Here is a 20,291-nt window from a genome sequence, read left to right on the forward strand (position 1 = left end):
GCTGGCAGAGCAAGTACCTGCTCATTCAGGATCCCGTCTCCGTCAGCGTCGTCGTCACAAGCATCTCCTATGCCATCTCTGTCTGCATCTTCTTGGCCAGAATTGGGCACATACTTGCAATTATCCTAAGGAGAAGAAACAAGAGCTCAGAGAAACATCTACATCTGACTTTTTTTTCAGCTTTATTGATGTATACCTGGCAAAATTCTAATATATTTGAAGTGTACACTGTGATTATTTAATATACCTTTATGTTGTGAAAGGATTCCCACCACTGAGTTAACACATCCAACATCTCACTGGCTCTTTGTGTGTGGGTGAGAACATTTAAGTTCTATCCTTTTAGCCAACTGCAGTTAGACAATACAGGGTTAACAACTACAGTCACCATGTTATACATTAGATCCTCAGGTTTATTCTTCTTATGCCTTCGTATCCCATCTGTACCCTTTTACCAACCTCTCCGTATTTCCCCACCCCCATCTACATCTGTCTTAGGTCAGAAATGATTTCTAACCTCAAGACTGACTGTAGCCGCCTGACTTTCCTGTTGATGGCTGTTTGGCTACGTTTGACATGCAGCTACTTTCAAAATGCAGTTTTAAATGGAACCCTCCCCCATATAAGCTCTGGCTCTGGACAGCCCACAGTGAACGTGGTGTTTTTCTTGTGTGCCCTCCTTACCTTCTTGCAGTTCCTGGCAGAGCACGGCAGTTCTTCGTCGGGGTAACTGTCAATGTCCACATCCTTTCCGCAGATATAGCCATCGCCAGCCCAACCAATGCCACACTGTGAAGGGAAAGCGCAGGAGAAGTTTGGGAAGCCAAGCCTGGGAGGAGGCAGGTGGCTGACAAGGGCCTCAGCTCTGACCCTGTGAATCCCTGCTAATCATATATGCTTCCCCAGAGGGAGGGCCCAGAGCTACACCACCTTGTTGGGTAGGATTTTAAAACTATTGTTTTTTGAATAGTCTTATGAATCAAAAGGTACAAAGGGAGATAGAATCAAGACTCCTCCCCATTCCTATTCTTTTGGCTCAGGCCATCCATTATTATGTATACTTCCACAGATACAACATGCACAGACAAGCAAATACACGCATTCTTTTTCTTTTGACTTTTAACACAACTGACAGCACCTCTATCCACTGTTCTGTACTTTATTTGGAGCTCTTTCCATATCACTCCATGTAGATCACGTCACTCTTTTTAGTGGTCACAGATTATCATACCCAAAGTGGTAGGCATGTGCCTTAATGAATTCAACCAGTCCTCTACTGATGGGTGTCTGGTTTTTAAAACATTTTTCTATTGCAAACAAGGCTACAACAGGTTACTCTAGTACATAGGTCATTCTGCACATGTACTGGTGTCTTAGTGTGGAATTCCTGGTTCAAAAGGTATTTGTAATTTAGAGTTACTGTTAACCTGTTCTCCACATAATTATTCAATTTCCTCTCCCAGCAGAAACGAATGCATGTGGCTTTTGTGCCACTTCCCGTATCATTCTTGAACCGCAGTCATATCTCTGATTTTAACAGTCTTCTAAATCAATTTCCATCAAAAGAGTAACCTTCCAAGGTGCTTTACCTTTACTCATGCCCTGTAGCAGAAGAAGATTCCCACAGGTCCAGGGCTGGGCCTGTGTGTTCTCTCCATCCCTGGAAAAGTCTACCCAAGTACCCTGTCGCCACCAGCCCTCACTTCATTGCCAGCATAAGAGGCATCAATAGTTATTCTGTATCAGACCCTACACCCATTGTCTCCAATCCTTACAATGACACTGCAAGGTCATTGTTACCCCATTGTAGGTGAGACAACTAGGCTATTGAGCAAGGATCGCTGGCAAACCGAAGACAAAAGAAGTTATTCAGTAAGTGGTGCCCTGGGCATGAGGTAGGACCTGGGGGCCCAGCCCAGGAACAGGACAGGCACCTGCAGAGGGGAAAGGCAGAACAGAGGAAGGAACAGTGAGGAAGAGGACCTGGAAAAGGACAGGGAACCAGAAAGTCAGGGAGAGGACAGAGAGCCTGAGGAACAGAAGCAGGGTTTAGGGAAAAAGAACTTGACATGAATAAACATTAAATTTCCTGGCCTTGCTAATCAAAAGAAGGTGATTGAAGACCAGTGACTTCCTAAGCGGCAGCCTGCCTGTTCTCAATCATCCATGCTTTCCTTCTGCAACCAGGAATTTAGAAGGCAGGAGGCCAAAGACACCCCTCCCGTAAGTGCCCCTATTTCCGTGCAGTTGCTTCAGCGGGCCTTCAGAAGGCCTGGAAAGCTTGGCCATGGGGTATGGTCCTTGACTCATTTTAATGAAAGAAAAAATTTCCTCTAGGAACAAATACATTTTTAATGAGCCATTTTCTGGCAGATTAAATTATTTTAGTAGTCACACCAAGTGTATTAATCCTTTACCATCTGTCGTCGTGCCTTATTACATATTCAAAAACATATTAAGAGCTCCATCACCCACCATCCCAGGGAAGTCATTAATTTGTTCACAGAAAATTAGGATTTAAACACAGATTTACACTCGCCTCTCAATGGTAATAAACATGCCCAGGCAACAGGAATTAGGCAAGTTGTGGGGTTTTTCCCTCTGACCCAGCTTGCTCCTTTGTCAGGACCTTGTTACAGACTATATGTGCTGCCAGAGAGAACGCGTGTTATTACATTTCTTCAACTTCATTCTGATTCTTCTCCTTTCCAATATTTGAAAAGCGATATGCTCCCAGTAGAAAATTTTGTGAGCATAATGATAAAGAAGCCTAAGTTCAAGGTATAGAGAAGAGAGAAAGTGTCTCCCAGAATCCATCCTGCCGCTCAGGAGTGACCATCGTAAACCTGGGAGTCCACAGTCTGAAGGGCCACCTGCCATGGGCCTGACTTACTGGGAAGCAGCTGAAGTGGCTGATTTCTCAGTGTCTAGAAGCCCTGAGGACTCTGGAGCCTGGGATTCAGGAGTGGGTGTCAGAAAGGGCCTTCTTCTTCACCAAGGGCCTAGCATGCACCCACCTGGCCCGAGACCCACGTCAGCTCTCTTGCCAGCCAGCTCCTCCCCAGATGGGCTCCAGGGTTGGGTAATGCATAGGGAGAAGAGTGACCATCCGCTGAGCTATTCCTGAATCTGGGTGTCGGTGGAGACGGAAAAGTGCCCTCTGTCCCCTCGCGCTCACTGGCGGGAGACAGGAGGGTTCTCTGAGAGTTGAAACAGCCTACCACTTCCCTCCAACCTGCTTCCTGGAACATCAGGCCAGATTCTAAGGACAGCTAGAAAGGATGGCAGTATGCTAATACATTCCCCGAATAAATAGGGCAGTGGATGGGAGGGAGGGAAGGCGGCCCCTTCGCTTCTTGCCGCCCACTTCTTGGCCCTCCACAGAGGGTATCTAGGAGTGAGGGCTCTACCACTGATGTGCCCGAGGGAATCGTGTTGACCCATGACTGACAGGGAGAGAAAAGGCAGCTGATGTTCAATGGACTTCACATTGCTCTCCGCGAACTCAGCTGACCCTGTTACTATTAAATTCTGTGTTTATCTCAATTGAAATGTTTTCACTTCCGAGTACTTTTTACCTGGAAGCAAGGAGAAACTGGGGAGGGGTTGGTGTTTGAAATGGAAGAGGAAAAAAATCATTGAGTGGGTGACAGACAACTTACCACACATGTCACATCCCCTTGCCTCTCTTCAATGCACTGTGCATTCACACTGCAAGGATTCAGCTCAGGATTTCTGCAGCTCCTTTCGGTTTTGCATCCCCTTGTCTGATCACCAGTGTACCCCGGTTTGCAAGGCCCACAGCGGTAAGATCCCTGCAAAGATCAGATGATGAGCTGGGGCTCAGAACTGTGAGCAAGGTGACTGCAGTTGTGTTTCTTTTTGTAGGTACTCAGTGATGCCAAGATTTAGGGACACCCATGCCTGCCTCTCCGCCCATGTGTACATCTTGGAGGACTGTGCGAATGTTGAGGAAGACACCGCCAGCCTGGAAGCTGCAGCGAGCCACACGGACATGAGGGAAGAGCGGGGAGGGCAGAAGAAGGCTAGAGTGAACCACTGTCACCAGGACTTGCCAGCTCTGCCGTGGAAGACAAAAGGGGAAGGGGCTGATGGCGCCAATGAGGCCCTGGGAGGCAGAGAGCATTTATTCTCAGGACAAGGGAGACGGTTTGATTGAAAAGCATGTTAGGAAAAAACAAGGTTTTTTTTTTTTTTTAACTGTTCCTTTGGCTTTTTAAAAATGGAATGACAAAGAACAGTTGTACAGAGAAATGTCAACGGCCTTGCACTGAGAATTCTTGATGAGGGAGGCTCCGTGGAGAAGCCTGGCAAATGAGCTGTCAGCCCTGCTACAGCAGCCCTTCTACCGGCCGTGACTTTTTTTTAACAGCTTTACTGAGATGAAATTACATTTCATGAAAGACACCCATGTCACCTGTAGGGTTCAATGATTTCGGTCATTAACAACCTCTTACTGCCAACTCCAAGGGATGCTCTTGAGTGGTCTTCCTCTATCTACTGGCCTTACCGGATTGCTCCATTTGGTTGGTTCTCTCCTTTTCTTGGCTCTTGCTCTTTTTCGTCGGCCCATTTTTGAGGTTCTCCGGAGTTCTACTTTCTAGATGGTTCCACCATCTAGTTTTCTTCCCCCAGGGTGACTTTAGTTATTACCTTTATGTCAGTGTCTCCCAAATCTCTATCTGCAGACTCACTGATAAGGGCCTGGTGAAAAGCTAAGAAGCAACAATCCCTATATTCCTAGGTAGCCGAGTATGTGGATAGGAACACAGGCTCTGCAGCTGGAAGTCTTAGGAGAGGTGTGGGCTTGGCCCAGTTACTTTTCTGGAGTTGTTTCTTCAACTGTCAGATGGGAATAATAGTGCCTAGTGACATGGTTGTTGTGAGGACTAAAATAAGGGGCTTGATATTTATAAAATGTTTTTAAATTTAAAAAAATGTTTATTTTTAAGAGAGAGAGAGAGAGCAACAGAGCACAAGTGGAGGAGGGAGAGAGAGAGAGACACCCACAGAAATCCGAAACAGGCTCCAGGCTCTGAGCTGTCAGCACAGAGCCTGATGGCAGGGCTCGAACTCACAAGCTGTGAGGTCATGACCTGAGCTGAAGTCGGACCCTTAACCGACTGAGCCACCCAGGCACCCCTATAAAATGTTTTTACATACAAGCAAACTAGAGTAATTTTCCTAGGGACAAAGTTAGAAGCAGTCACAAATGGAATCAGCAGGTCTCTTGATGGTTACTGGGCCACACCTCTATCTCGGAATCAGTTGACAAGAACTTTCAGAAATAAAACCGTATCTAAATATATACACTTTAGACCTCTTAGGAGCTAAGCATTTTAATACAAATGACTTTTGGAGAGATTTATAAAAATAATGAATACTATTTGGGGATTGTGTCATCACCAATAAAATGTATATACTGAACTGTATAAACTAAGAAGCTCTTCATATTTTTAAAATAAAAGAATATTTCAAAAATATATTCTAAAAGCCCAACATTGCAACTATGATTAAAATATAGCAGTTAGAAAATAATTCTTATATAAAAATTACTTATAAAATTACTCTCACATGAAAAACTATTTTTCAACATAAACTTTTATCTTCATTTGCCAACCAAATATGTTGTACCCACCTGTTCTATGTGTGTTTGGGTTATGATTTATAAACATATGATTGTCTCAATAACTGGTCTGCTTTGATAACATCATCCATGAAAAATACTTACCAGAGTGTTAATACAGATAGAGTTGAGAACACACGCTCCGTTTTGACACTCATCAATGTCAGTGCAGACCTAGTACAGGAAAGTTTAAAGACATACTCCATTTAAGCAGAAATGCAAATAAATTTTGCTTTGATAGCTTTGGGTGAAGACATGGGATTTCAGGTAAAATGATAACAGGAGCGTCACTTTAGCCACCTCCCTGTGTTTGTACCAATCTGTACTTGACCTAATTTCAAGTGATAGTTGCCGCCTTGGGATTTAAGGTTGTTCAGAAAACAGAACTGGTATGATTCATCTGTTCCTGCAACCTTTTTACTCAGGAAAGTACTTCTATATCCTGTTTGGTACTAGATGTACTTCTGTATGAGGATTCCTAGCTTTCTTCAATTCTGGAAAATTCTCAGCTTCCCTCTGCTCCTACTCTTTGAATTCTTTCTTTGGAACTACCAATATAAGCCAATATTGGACTTTCTCATTAATTTCTCCTTTTGACTCAACCTCTTGTTCATATTTTCACATATCTTTATTTTTCTGTGCTGCATTCTGGATGATTTCCTTAGATGCACCTTCCATTCTATATATTCTCTGATAGCTGTCTTGCCCATCTATTGAGTTTTTAATGTCAATGATTACATTTTTCACTGAGTAAGTTTAACCTGTTTTTCAAAGTTGCCTTTTATTTTTCACACTGCCCTATTTTTAAATTATGGTATCTATTCCTTCCTTGGCCTCTTTATCCTTTTGAACTGTTTTATATTTATCATGTATCCTCAGGGTAGCTTAAACCACCATTCACATAAATCACCATTTTTGTTTATGAACAAAATGTTTATGAACAACATACCTTTAGCGCCCTGTTTTTGCATGTTCTACTGGCACTGGGTTTCAGAGTCTCTGGTATGCTTTGACATTAGCCAGGGCCCCAGGGATTTTACTGCACCAGGGCTAATTTTTATGTTAATTTTCTGGCTTGTATTTCCATGTGGTATTAGTAACATAGATTTGAAGCTCATAACGGTGTACGGCACAAACCTGGAGCTCTGATTTGTTGTGGGAAATATTCCTTTTTGTCAACCATGTCCCAAAGATGACATGAAGTTTCCTTGTTGATTTTGGGGGCTAGTAGTTTTCTCATCTCCTTGTAATGCATGGGTAGGGTTCATGGCTTTATGAAGGCGTGGTAGGTCTTTCTAAAGGTCCAGGACTACATCTGCTATACCTACACAGGTGCTAAAACCCCTGATTCCCACTCCTAGGACTGATACCCAGCTCCTACCTCCCATAAGCATTAATTTGTTAAGTTTTAGCAAGGTGGCTCCTTCTACTTCAGTCGAGTCTACCATATTACTGGAAATCCACTGGGCACTGCTTCTTACTCTCTTACACAAAGTACTGTCTATTTCATTTCGTCTATTTTCCTTGGTTTCGTCTTGGAGACTTTTGTCTTTAGAGGAGAGGATGAAAAACTTTGGGTCATTACTCTAATGGTTTCTTGTTACTCGTCTATGTCCAGCTTGCCTCCTTTTTCTAGTCTTAAAAAATGATGCCCTCTAGAATCCTTTGATAGGCAGCTAGGAAATAATGAACCCTTGCCCTTCTTCAAACCTAATAATTTCCCTAAGGCAGTAAAATATATTTATAGACCAACCACTTTTAAGGGCTGAAGACATCAAAAAGAATTTCACAGTCAGTCAGTTAAATAATGGCCAGGATATAGTAGAACATTTGGAAATAAATGGAGACTGTCACAAAGTGCTCAAGTGCTTTATGGCAGTTTATAGCTTATATAAGAAGAAGGGGGGTTTCCTCAGGGGATTATTTCTACTCTTGAAATCCTCTCATCTCTAAAACAGCTTCTTATCAGCAACAATGACTCTATAAAAGTGACCTAATTTTTCAAAGCTTTTATTTGTTTCCTTGATTCTCAAGTTATTCTGCAGGGCAAAACGTTCAATGGCTAACAGAATAAGTCTGAAATCATACCACATATTTAGTTTTCCTAGTGATACTCTATTGGTTTCCTAGTGATACTCTATTATCCTGATTTAATAGTTTCCTCCCTACTGGATATTATGAACATCTATACTCAGAAATGAGTTGGAAAACTTCCCTATTTGTCCTTTGTGCACCATGACATTCCACATGGCATTGGCTGTTCAAGGAGGTAAAGGGTTATAATGAAAGAGGTGGGAACAAACCCAAGGTTTTCTGTTGGTAATTAAGACAAAAAATGAGTAGAAAGACCGTAACTTCAGCCCACCTGCTTGTTTGACTTGGCAAAACTGATCCCAACACCCTGTACCATGGGCCCTGTGAAGCCCATGGGGCACGCATCACATCTGAAGCCAGGAGCCAAGTTCACACAGCGCACACCTGGGTAGCAGGGATGGTATTTGCACTGGGAACAAAAAAACCCAAAGTCTTTAGCCATATGGAGAAAACACAAACTCTCATTCATCTATATGTACATGCTTATTTACTTAACTGTCCATTTCTTGGTGACCAAGATGGTAAAAGGATATAAAGGCTTCTAATTTCATAGTTATAGATGGAATCTCAGACACACACAGTATAAGGCTGACTTCTAGTGGGCTTTGCTGTATTACAAATAACGGCATGGCCAAGTGGAAAAGGTCCTTAACGATAATCAGTCTACCTCCCAGTGTAAATTCTCTGATATTCTACCTTGTAACTTAAAACCACCATGGAAGGACAGTGTTCCTGGACTGCCTGTCAGGTGGCTGTTAGATGAATCCAAATGCATTACTAAACCAAATTCTCAAATGAAAAAATCTCAAGAAGACAAGGTCAGGGTAGCTGTTGCTTTTTTCAACAAGATGTGATCTATTAGGGTCTGTGCCTGCCTTCATGCCCTATAGAGTCCACGGATGTTCTAAGGCTCTTGGTAGTCTAGGAGATTGGTTCTGATTTTTTTTTTAACCGCTTCAACTAATGTAAAAAACATGACCACTTCCTGCCCTTTCAAAAGGAGGAAAATTCCAGCTCACAGATAAAAACCAGATGCAGTTCTGTGAAACATGTACAGACGTCTCTCCAAGTGCGGGATTACTACAGACCATCTTAATTGCTTACTACCTGGGAAAGTAATCAGCTGAGTGCTACCATGAGCCTGAAGGAGCTGTGTGTGTGTGTGTGTGTGTGTGTGTGTGTGTATGCACACACACCTAACTCTTTGCAGGCACTGTTCTTTCTCCTTCTAGTCCTCCTCTGGCTTGGTGGGAGGGGAAAGGCATATTCTGGTGGCGGCCTTGCTACCTACTGTGAACATTGCTTTGGGACTAGACTAAAGACTGGCTAACCACAGTCTTGAAACAATCTCCTTTAGAGGCTTTTGCGAGCCGGCCAAACAGCCTGTGTTTGCTGTATGTCCTTCTGGCTCCATCCCTCAGCACTTTTGGTTACTCACAGGTTATAGGATCTCCTCAACAGGCTTTGCTGGTCTGAGATTCCCCTCTGCACATCTAACCTGAAGAAGTTAGTTGCAACCCCTGAAATATACCCTCACACAGATATTCCCCCTCCCGTGTTTGCAGAAGTGTAGAAAAATCCAAACTGTAACACTGACTACATGAGAGAAATAATCGATGCTGGGGTACAAATCTCAGCATTATAGTGACATGGCCCAGCAGAACAGCCGGGAACACAGAGAGGAGATATTACAAACAGAGCCACAATCAGGTGTCATGCCTCCTTCATCCTGCTGCTCATGGTCTTGTGGTCGCTAAGGATTCACGAGGGAGAGTATTTATGTCACCTGGAGAACAGCCCATGTCATCCCAGCATCATCAAACTGGCTTCCTTTTCCATAAGCTGTAGGGTGTACAAGATACTTAGGGAGCCCCTGTCCCGCGGAAGCTGAACTTTTACCTCATCAATATCAGAACAGGTGATCCCATTTCCTGTGTAGCCCTCGGGGCAGGGCCCACACTGAAAGCCATCTCTGGTGTCAGTACATCGGACGCCGCGGAAACAGGAGTTAGAATCACAGCGGCGCACTGGGGGTGTCGAGGATGTCGTGGGCGCTGGGGATGCAGGGGGCACCAGCGTGTTTGGGGTTGGAGACTGAAAGCTCAGTGGACCTAGAGGAAAACCAATAATCCGCAGACTTTTTGACCACCAGAAAAACGTAGCTGATTCAAAATGCTATTTGATTTTCCAATGAACTTCCCTTCCCTCCAACTCTGTGCCAAACCTCCAGAAACCATAGTCAGTGTAGCCTCACTCCATGGCCCTTCATCAGTCCTCACCTGCTCGTCCAACTCAGGATGAAGCAGTTACTAGAACAGCACTTACCGCAAGCCTGGCACTCAGCTATGGTATTTCGCAAAAATGATGTTTCCTTGACCTTTAGAAATGGGAAGGGAAAAACAGGATGGAAAAGGAATATCTGATATAGAATCCAGGAATGAAAGAATCCATGTGTAGCAATCTAGTAAACACTTCTTAAGGTAGTGCTAATGTAGCCTTTGATGGCTCCAAGGAGAGCCATCACATACCTGTCCCCCACTTCCAGAGCCCTTCGAACAGACCTCCGGGGTAGTGGGCCGCATGGGGCCACCTGAGGTCTGCCACCAGGTCCATCTCCCTGCCCCTGCTGCCTCAGCAGCTCCACTAGCTCGTATGATGAGCTTCTTTGACAGGACTAGGGATTTTTGATGCTGTGGCCTTGTTACCTGCTGTCTCAGAAGATCCTTCACCTCTCCCAGGAGCTGGTTGAGTTGGGTCATTTGCCCCAAGAACTGCCGGTTAAAGTCTCCTGTAGCAATAGCAAAAGGCAAGGAGTATTCAGCCACTAACAGACATTTCTACCATGGCTCAAAAGCAAATGGTTTCCCAGAGAATCATCATGACAAAAACCCGAGGAGAGGAATTTAACTTGGGGTAATTCATCTAATTCACCTAAGAAAAAAAATGATAATGATGCCATTGGCTGTTAGCCCAAATTCATGAGTTATAAAAATAAAAGTACAATGGAAATATTTCTTGTCCCGCTCTTCGGCACAAGAGCCTGATTTCTGTAGACACATCCTGTACCTGTGCTCTACTGAAGTTCACCTTTCAGTGATGGGAGCCAGCCCACTTGGGGGCTCAGGGTTTATCTGTACTGATGAAGGTGTGCAAATTGCCCAAGAGCCCATACCTGTGCTTGTGGTGGCCAGTGGCTCACTCTGCTGTAGGAAGCAGTCTTGCAGGCTGGCCACCTGGAACAGTGAGCCCCTCACCACCAGCTTCAGCTCTTCCAAGGAATCCTGGAAGAAATCACATTCATACCACACATTGCTGACACTGTTAAAAAAACCAATGTGCTTGCATACTCACATAATTTTCATAACAGAGTAAGTAGCCCTGTATACTTAGACTCTGACAGCTTGCATAATTTTGTGGGTTTGATTTTTCCTAAAACCTGCCAGCCCTATCCTTCTGACTGAAGCAAATATGGAAGTAGCCAATAACCTAGGAAAATGCTGGCATCCAACTTGGCCTGAGGGTTCATCAAGGTGTCTCCGAGAAGAGGAAAGGCTTTTGCTTTCATGGTCAACAAGTTATTTTGTGGCAGACACCTCTTAAGAATTGTCTGGAATTTAGTTATGGAGTTTAGACTGTAATAAATAAGACACTGATCTCAATTTTAAACGCTATTGTTTTTAGGATGTCTCGGCTCCAGGTTTTAGCAAAGACCCTGATTTCCTTGGGCTAGGAGAATGAATAAACAGTATACTCTCTGATTATCAGGTAGTTGGAATCATACTTTCACATTATTGGTTGACATCAATCATTCTAGTCACAAAGTCAATTTCCTCACCTCTTTATTTTATAATTTTTAATCTACTCATTATTGTATACTCGTGACAGAAAAAGTTTATGTTAACTGCCAGTGTAAAGTTACCATCCTTATTTTATTATTATTTTTTAAATTTACATCCAAATTAGTTAGCATATAGTGCAACAATGATTTCAGGAGTAGATTCCTTAATGCCCCTTGGCCATTTAGCCCACCCCCCTCCCACAACCCTTCCAGTAACCCTCAGTTTGTTCTCCATATTTATGAGTCTCTTCTGTTTTGTCCCCCTCCCTGTTTTTATATTATTTTTGTTTCCCTTCCCTTATGTTCATCTGTTTTGTCTCTTCAAGTCCTCATATGAGTGAAGTCATATGATATTTGTCTTTCTCTAATTTCACTTAGCATAATACCCTCCCGTTCCATCCACGTAGTTGCAAATGGCAAGATTTCATTCTTTTTGATTGCTGAGTAATACTCTATTGTATATATATACCACATCTTCTTTATCCATTCATCCATTGATGGACATTTGGGCTTTTTCCATACTTTGGCTATTGTTGGTAGTGCTGCTATAAACATGGGGGTGCATGTGTCCCTTCGAAACAGCACACCTGTATCCCTTGGATAAATGCCTAGTAGTGCAATTGCTGGGTCGTAGGGTAGTTCTATTTTTAGTCTTTTGAGGAACCTCCATACTGTTTTCCAGAGCGGCTGCACCAGCTTGCATTCCCATATCATCCTTATTTTAAAAATGAGGATGTTCATATGTGAAATTTAAGACACAAAACAGATGAACATATAGGAAGGTGGGGAAGAGCAGAGAGGAAAGCAAATCACAAGAGACTCTTAACAACAGAGAACTGAGGGTTGATGGAGGGAGGTGGGTGGGGGATGGGCTAGATGGACGATGGGTATTGAGGAAGGCACTTGTGATAATGAGCACTGGGTGATGTATGTAAGGGATGAATCACTGAATTCTACTCCTGAAACCAATACTGCACTGTATGTTGATTAAAATTTAAATTAAAAAATATATAAGTAATAAAGAAATAAAACAAGGACACTAAGTATTTTCAGAGTAATTCTGTTTTCTAATTTTGCTAAGTTAATACGCAACACATGCTATGTAACAGATATTGTTTTGGACATCAGGCTATAAGCTCTATGGAGGCAGGGCCATGACTGTTTTGCCCACTATGCTTTCCTTAACGCCTAGAATATGCCTATTTGTTAGCTGACTGAATAAATAAGACGGTGACTATGAAGATAGAATACTGTAGTCTTTGATAGTCTAAGGATTTAGAACTTTTGGAAAAAGTCCAATGAGTTTAGTTTCTGATGACCTTGACATGGCTGACTCCTGGCTTTTAGAAATTGACTTATTTAGTGGTACACACTAAATTCTGAAATGGTCAGTGACACAATTTGTGACTGTCATTCTGATTATTTGGGCTACTTTGGGGATTCAGAAATAAAGTTTTGCATATCTCTCTATTCACTATTTTTTTCTCTATATAAAAATCTATACTAAGTCTATATGTGTTTTTCTCTTTTTCTGCAAAAACAAAAGAACCCTTGCATTTTAGCTTTCTTGCAGTTTCTGCTTGAAAATGCTTCCTATTCTCCAAACACAAAATTCCAGTATCAGATTCATTGTTTTTATATTTTTATGTAAAACTTCTCAGCATTCCTAGTTGTAATGGAAATTATTGCTTATACCCAGTCTCTTTGTACAAAGGGATCAGAGCAGCTTGTAACTAAAGCACATACAATAAAATAAAGTAGAAATGGAAATGAAGATTGAGACACAGAAGATAACATTATGGGCCGTAACAGATGAACACAGTTACTAATTTTGGCATTGACTTCTACATCAATGGAAGGTAAAATTCAAGAACTATGACCAGTTATAATAAATGGGAAGGACAAAGAATGCTAGTTCTTTATAGGAAACACATTATTTCCTGGCACAAAAATTTTAAAGCAATATATGTGGCAATTTCTAGGGGAGGTGCCATGATATAATAAAAAATACCATCAACATATCATAAAACAGAAAAGGGGTGATGAGACTTTTAAGGCCTCATGGAACTAAGTTGGCAGTAAGGTCTTTTTTGCTAGGATTGCTCTAATAAGACACATGAAAAATGTTCCTAGTGCTTGGAGTTTCCAATCATTCTTTGTCACTTTCATTAAAAACAGTAAAATTATAGAAAGATTTAAAATAGATCATCCTATTGCTCTAAGATTTTGTTTTTGTTTTATGTAATCTCTAGGCCCAATGTGGAGCTCAAACTCAAGAACCCACAATCAAGAGCCGCATGTTCTACCAAACGAGCCAGTCAGGGGCCCCTCTAAGATTGTTCTTTAAATTTTTGCTTTTCCTTTCTGATTAGCTTCTGATTAGAATCAGTGTTATTATTATTATTTAAAAAAAATTTTTTTTAACGTTTGTTTATTTTTGAGACAGAGAGAGACAGAGCATGAACTGGGGAGGAGCAGAGAGAGAGGGAGACACAGAATCTGAAACAGGCTCCAGGCTCTGAGCTGTCAGCACAGAGCCTGGCGCAGAGCTCAAACTCATGGACCGTGAGATCATGACCTGAGCCGAAGTTGGATGCTTAACCGACCAAGCCACCCAGGCGCCCCTAGAATCAGTATTATTAAAAATACTTAGGCCTAGGCACCACCTCTACAGAATTTAATTCAATTTGCCTTGAGCCTAGGCCCTCTTTCAATGGGCTTTTAAGTTCTACAGGTAATGCTAATTATGCATCCAGAATGAGACCCACACATGACCTCAGCATACTCCTCTGCATTCCCTGAGCCTGGGCTCTTTCCACTTTGGAGAATGGCTTATGGGTTTCTACCTGTGCCTTCCTCTGGAAGGTCCTTAATTCAATGGACTCAGGACTCTGGGAAGAGCCGGAAAAGGCTCTGGGGAGATTGTGAACAGAATCCACTTGGGTGCAATCCATGTAGAGCTCTACAGAGCCAGTCCCTCGCCGCAAGTTGGTGAGTCTCAGGAGGACCCTGTGCCGCCTGCCATCAGCCAGATGCAGGTTGTTGAAAACCACCAAATGAATCCTCCCATCGTTCTTCAGGTAACGGAGTACAGCTGGAACCAAGCACATATCAACCAAGGATGAGAAAAGGATGAGAAAGGGCAAGTCTCTGCTAAACAGCCTGTAGGTCACAAGGCTGGGTTACTAGAAAGAATGCAAGCAAGTTGGAACCATAAATATTCAACACATTGTGTGCCAGGCATTATTCTAGACACCTGTAACCCACTCTGTTGTTGAGGATGCTTTGTGCTCATGGAAAGACAGACACTAAGTAGCACATCTGAAAACAAACAATTTCAGACAGTGGTAAGTACAATAAGCAAGCAGAATCCATCAAAAGTCAATTGAAATCCAAATAAGCTCCTGAACGCATAAATCCATTAATTTACCAATTCATTTATTAAGCACTACAATGGAGCTGGGTGCTGCCCTTAGTTGCTTTCAACACTTAATTTCTATTCACTGCAACCCTATCAAAGTGGAATAACTCCAGATGACAAAAGTGAACGTCAGGTAAGTGAAGGAACTTACACAAGGACACCTAAGTGGCAAGACTAGAATTTGAAACTGAGAGGAGGGCACCTTTTGGGATGAGCACTGGGTGTTGTATGGAAACCAATTTGACAATAAATTTCATACATTGAAAAAAAAAAAGTAAAAAAAAAAAAGAAACTGAGAGTGGTTTATTTCATGACTAAAGGAATGCGAACTATGTCTAGGCCTTTGTAAACATATATTGAATGGAGTATTATCTGTCATACTGTCCCTCTGCAACCCATCTTCAATTTAACAATGCTCAGAAAACCTAAGGTATCCATGGTTGCAAAAGAAGGACTAAGAAGAAGATCTACTATCTTATTTTCTGTTTGATTTTTTTTCTTTTTCTATGTAGGTAGCTATCTATTCACATATATCCTTAAGCTCAAGCATTTCCACTTCTTGTTAAATAAAAATTCTTACAAACTTTAAGATTCTGGTTTTCTGTCTTGCTTTTTACTCCATTACTTTCTTGAATTTATTGAGCCCTGAGCTGAAATCTGTTCAGCTGAGCCTTTGGGAGTTAAAGCCCATCGGGTGAGGTTTGCTCTAAAGACCCAAGTTTGGTCTTGGGAGCAAACCGATTTGCTTCTAAGGGCTTAGTGAGTCGACCCAAGAACACCTCCAAATTCATCCATAGGTACCATTGCCAAACTCCAGTTCATTGCCAGAAATAATCATTTCAGGAATATGTAAGAAACATTTGGTACAACATACATGCATAAAAAGACAGGGTGTACTAGCTACTTTAATTTTAGTGTAATCATGAAATGGGATACTATGGAATAGGTGCGCATTAAAAACACAGAGTCCTGGTATTTTGTGGAGTGAGAAACACGTTGAGTCACAGTATAATTTCGTTCAGAAAAAAATATACAGAAATTTAGAAGGAAATATGTCAACTTTAATACGGTCATTGATGGGTGCTTGGATGATGTTTTCCTCTTGCTCATCCTCATTGTCTAATTTTTTTCACAAGAAACATGCGTTATAGTATACAAAAAAAAAAAAATTAAGAAAAAGTGAATTACGTACATATACCCAGACTGTGCTGCTGTCAAGCTGTATGATTTGTAGCAAGTAACTTGGACTATTTTTCCACAGGTACCTTTTCTGAAGAGTGTAAATGCCAACTTGGTGCCTCCCCGTGGAGTAACCAGCCTGTTGATGTTGTAGTACTGCCAGAAAAAATAATCACCACTATGAAACTTTCAGGATTTATTTGAAGACTTCCTCCAAATGTATAAGGCTGTCTAGGTGGATATTCCCACCGCTTCTAAAATCTGCCCAGATCTGTTTTTCCATTTGACCATGACTGGAGAGGGCCAGATAGCCTTAGGTTCTGTGATATACAGAGATGCCAGGAGGAGTAAGGAGATCTTCTCTTAGGCCTATGTGCTCACCACCACTCGCTTACCAAGAGAAAACAATTGGTAAGACCTGGCAGGACAGACTGGCTAAAAGACCTTTCTCTGACTCTAATATAAAACATAGTATTTTATATATGGTGGTATGAAGAGAAAGAGTGGGAAGGAAAAAAGTAGACATGAGTAGACATTCTCGAGGCATTATAAATATGGGATACGCCCGAATTTTTACCTCTTTAATGTTGTTCAGAATTTAAACAATAACTGCACAGCTGGAAATTGAAGGCATATATGGTACCCAAAAGAGGGAGAAAATTGACCAAAACCTATGGACTAATTCAACTTTTCAGAGCTCATTTCTTTATTGTTTTGAACAGTTTTACAAATACCTGGAGTTTTACAGGCCAGTGAGAATACCACTTGGGACACCAAACTTCAATTAGGTCATAGACATGTATACTCAACATCTCCTTATTCTCTTCACACCACAACCTCAGTGCCTCAAATTAACAGTTTAAGAGGATACACACAGTGGCTTAAAACAGATAGCCTTGGTTTTCTTCCTCAAACTGAGATTTCTGTGGAATTCAAAGGAAACATATTTTCATGGGCATCTTGCCTGCTTTTAACAGGCTTTCCAGGGCATGTGGGCCATGATTTATTTTCATAACTGAATCACTAAGTTTAATTTTATAAATAGTACCCAGTGGAGCACTTTACACATAGCAGGTGCACATTAAATGTTGTGAACATGAACTTTCAATGAATAATAAAATGATTGCATGGAAAGTGTTCCATATATAAATTATGAAGTTTAGAGAGGGGCAATTCAGTATCTACTGCAGAGAGCAAAACCTACTGTTGTGCTCATGCTGTTATTTAAGGGGATTCTATACTTCTGCCTGGCTTTGTGTTGCAGTGCAGTGCTGAAATGACAAATTCCTCATGCTCCTAGATCTTGTGACAATGGCAAGAGGAAACAAAAGCAAAAGAAGAATCACGGAAACTTCCATCTTCAAAACGTCCGTTAGCAGAAAAATTATCAAGTGCTTTGACATTTACCATTCTTCATATTTGATCCAGTGATTCTCATTTCTCTTATGGCTTCCATTTTTCATTTTTCTTTTTTATTGCAAAGTAAGGAGTTTCAATGCTTCAGTGCTTCAATACTTATTTTATCTTCAGAGCAGTAAGACTACCCCAGAGGGCAGACAGGCAACTGCTCAGGAAACTCACTGTTGTCACATCAGTCACACTGAGTTGAGACACATTCTAAAGCTCTGGCTCTAGGAGCTTGCAGCCTGCGGGGTGGAAGTTTCCCCGACCTTCTCCAGAGACAGCACCGTTGGAGCAGGAGAGGGTTGGAGCAGGAGAGGGCAGACATAGTTGCCTCCCTCTCTCCAGCCCCCTTTTCCAGTGCTCACCTTGCCCTATCTTAATGCAACACACACACACACACAGCGGAGAGGGCAAAATGGAGGGGAGATACTACAGAGGTAATAACATAATCAGGTCCCCCCCTCCAGGAGGGGTGCAAAGCCAGTCCCCTGAAGCTGCTAAGAGTGGTCTTCTCCTGGGTCAACCACACCTCTGCCCATCACCACCTCCAGGAACACCGCACTCAGGAAAACAGTCATCAGTACAGCTTTGTTTCTTCAGCTGCGGCACACTGCGTTCTCTTATTCCCTCTTCACTCACCACTAGCTGAAACCAGTTTGGTGATAACTGCCTGAAAACCGCACGTCTTCAAACGGCGTTTCTGTCTCCACTCTGTTCTGTCGCTGGCTTTGTCCACCACATTCCTGCCTCACGTTCCCACCGAAAGCTTCTCTCTGCACAATTTATCTAGACCGACAGCTTGAGCTCCTTAAAGGACTCTTCTGACCAAGTTATTGCCTTCTCAAAGCTGCACACAAGCAAGCAACTGAAATCTTTTAATAGCTCCCTAGTGGTTCCTAAATAACATCTAACCTCCTGATCCCAGGACTAGCTGCAACCTTCCCCCTGCCTTCATTACCCAGCCAAGCTGAACAACCCGTATGAGGTTTTCCCTCTGTGTGGAATGCCCTCTGCTCCATCGCTTTCTTTCCTGATCCATCACGGCTACTCATCTGAAACCAAGATCCAGCTCCAGTGCACCCGACTTCCCGAAGTCTTCCTTCTTCCCAATGGCTGGCAGCTGTCTTCATTCCTAGTCCTGTAACACTTTGTCGGGACTTTTCCAGCTGTACTTTTCCAGGACTCAGAGTCCAGTTTTGGCTCAGATACTTAATAGCTATGTGACCCTGGGCCTGTTAATTTTGTTAGCTGTCCATTTCTTAAACTATTAAATGCAGCTAAGAAGAGTTTTCCTTTCTATCTCTTTTGGTTTTCAGTGGTGGTCAAATAAGAAAATGCAAAAACTACCAACTGCTATGCAAATGTAGGTATTAGTGTTATCTATTTGTATTTATTTCTTATCTTCACTACTAGAGCATAAAGTCTGCCGCCAGGATTCTAACTTTTATCAATTTTCTCACATACCATAGCATCTGAAAACGCAAAATACAGCTATTTATTGGATGAAAAATAGAGTATTCATGTATCCACTCTGATTTTTTTTTAACCCACAATCTCTTAAACAACGTGAAGGGCAGTTTCTACTGGTTTATTTTTTTTTTCTACTGGTTTATTTCCTTCTAAACTTAGCATCTTTGTATCCCAGACAATTTGGGGCTTGATTTTATAGCTCCATTTACATGCCTGGCTACCAGCTTGACACAGAAACCACGTAACTTAGCCTGATTAAATACCATCTCCGCGACTGGCAAAAGATGAAAGAGCAAACCCAAGCAATGAAGATGTGAAATACTGCTTTCTTGGAAAAGAATTTTCAAAGGGTGCTTTTCGGAACAGTGGACTTGGTAGTCAAAAATATTATGATGTACTGAATGTCAGAGCAATGAAGTAGGGCGCCAGCTTTAAAGAACTGGAAATGATAATATTTTGTCTGCCTGGGCAAAAGAGTTCAGAGTGACCTGGCCCGCAGGCAGCAAACTCGTGAAGCCGTAGTCCAGGGCTTTCTGCTTTGCTTGGCAAATGGCTTTGCTCTTTGGCACTTTTCAATATTTGATGAAAGCCATTGCTGTCAACCTTTCCTCTTCTTTTAAAATAATTGCACATTAAAAAAAAGTCTTCTTGCCATTAATGTCTCTTGTGATGGATATTCTTGTTTGCCTTTGCTTATTTATCTTCATGCCCTATACACTGAGTCTTTTTAACTTTAGTGCTTTGGAAATACATATAAAAGGTAAGCCGTCAAATTGCTTTTCCTGAAAGTACCCTGGGTGACTCCCAAGTGGGATGAATGCCGTGTGGAGGTTTTGAAATTTTCTTATAGCAGTTTGAACAAATGTACACAGAGTACATGTATACACACACACACACACACACACACACACACACACACATCCTGCAAAGAAACCATCCAGTGAAAGGAAGCACAGTAATTATATTAAACATCTGCAGAGGGCTTGATATTTTGAGAAGTTATGAGATTCCTCAAGTGTGCAACTATCTGGTAGGTGACAAAAGCTGTTGAGTGCACACGAAATCCCAAGGTCATTTTATAGGAGGGAGTTCCAAAGCAATTCCTTAAGCACCCATGGAATCTTCTGGTCTTAGCAGAGCGACAGAATATGAACACTGTAAGTTATCTAGCTCAATATCCCATTTCACAAATCCCTTCAATAAAAGTTTAGCCTCTACCAGCACATTTCCAGGAAGAA

The 20,291-nt window shown here is 42.0% G+C and overlaps 1 protein-coding gene across 1 annotated transcript in view; it reads right to left on the reverse strand.

The window, feature by feature from the left end:
* The window catches only part of THBS4 (thrombospondin 4), a 43,828-nt gene that overhangs the window by 11,389 nt on the left and 12,148 nt on the right, over positions 1 to 20,291 (reverse strand). The window contains exons 3-12 of the mRNA XM_025923539.2: positions 14,426 to 14,673; positions 10,914 to 11,022; positions 10,447 to 10,529; positions 10,067 to 10,118; positions 9,641 to 9,852; positions 8,013 to 8,150; positions 5,753 to 5,821; positions 3,663 to 3,815; positions 685 to 789; positions 18 to 125 (exon numbers count right to left, since the gene is read on the reverse strand). Coding sequence (XP_025779324.1) covers positions 18 to 125; positions 685 to 789; positions 3,663 to 3,815; positions 5,753 to 5,821; positions 8,013 to 8,150; positions 9,641 to 9,852; positions 10,067 to 10,118; positions 10,447 to 10,529; positions 10,914 to 11,022; positions 14,426 to 14,673 — 1,277 coding nt within the window. The remainder of the gene's footprint in view (positions 1 to 17; positions 126 to 684; positions 790 to 3,662; positions 3,816 to 5,752; positions 5,822 to 8,012; positions 8,151 to 9,640; positions 9,853 to 10,066; positions 10,119 to 10,446; positions 10,530 to 10,913; positions 11,023 to 14,425; positions 14,674 to 20,291) is intronic.

The sequence above is a fragment of the Puma concolor genome, chromosome A1 (assembly GCF_028749965.1).
Source record: "Puma concolor isolate L17-30 chromosome A1, mPumCon1.1.hap2, whole genome shotgun sequence".
Lineage (NCBI taxonomy): Eukaryota > Metazoa > Chordata > Mammalia > Carnivora > Felidae > Puma > Puma concolor.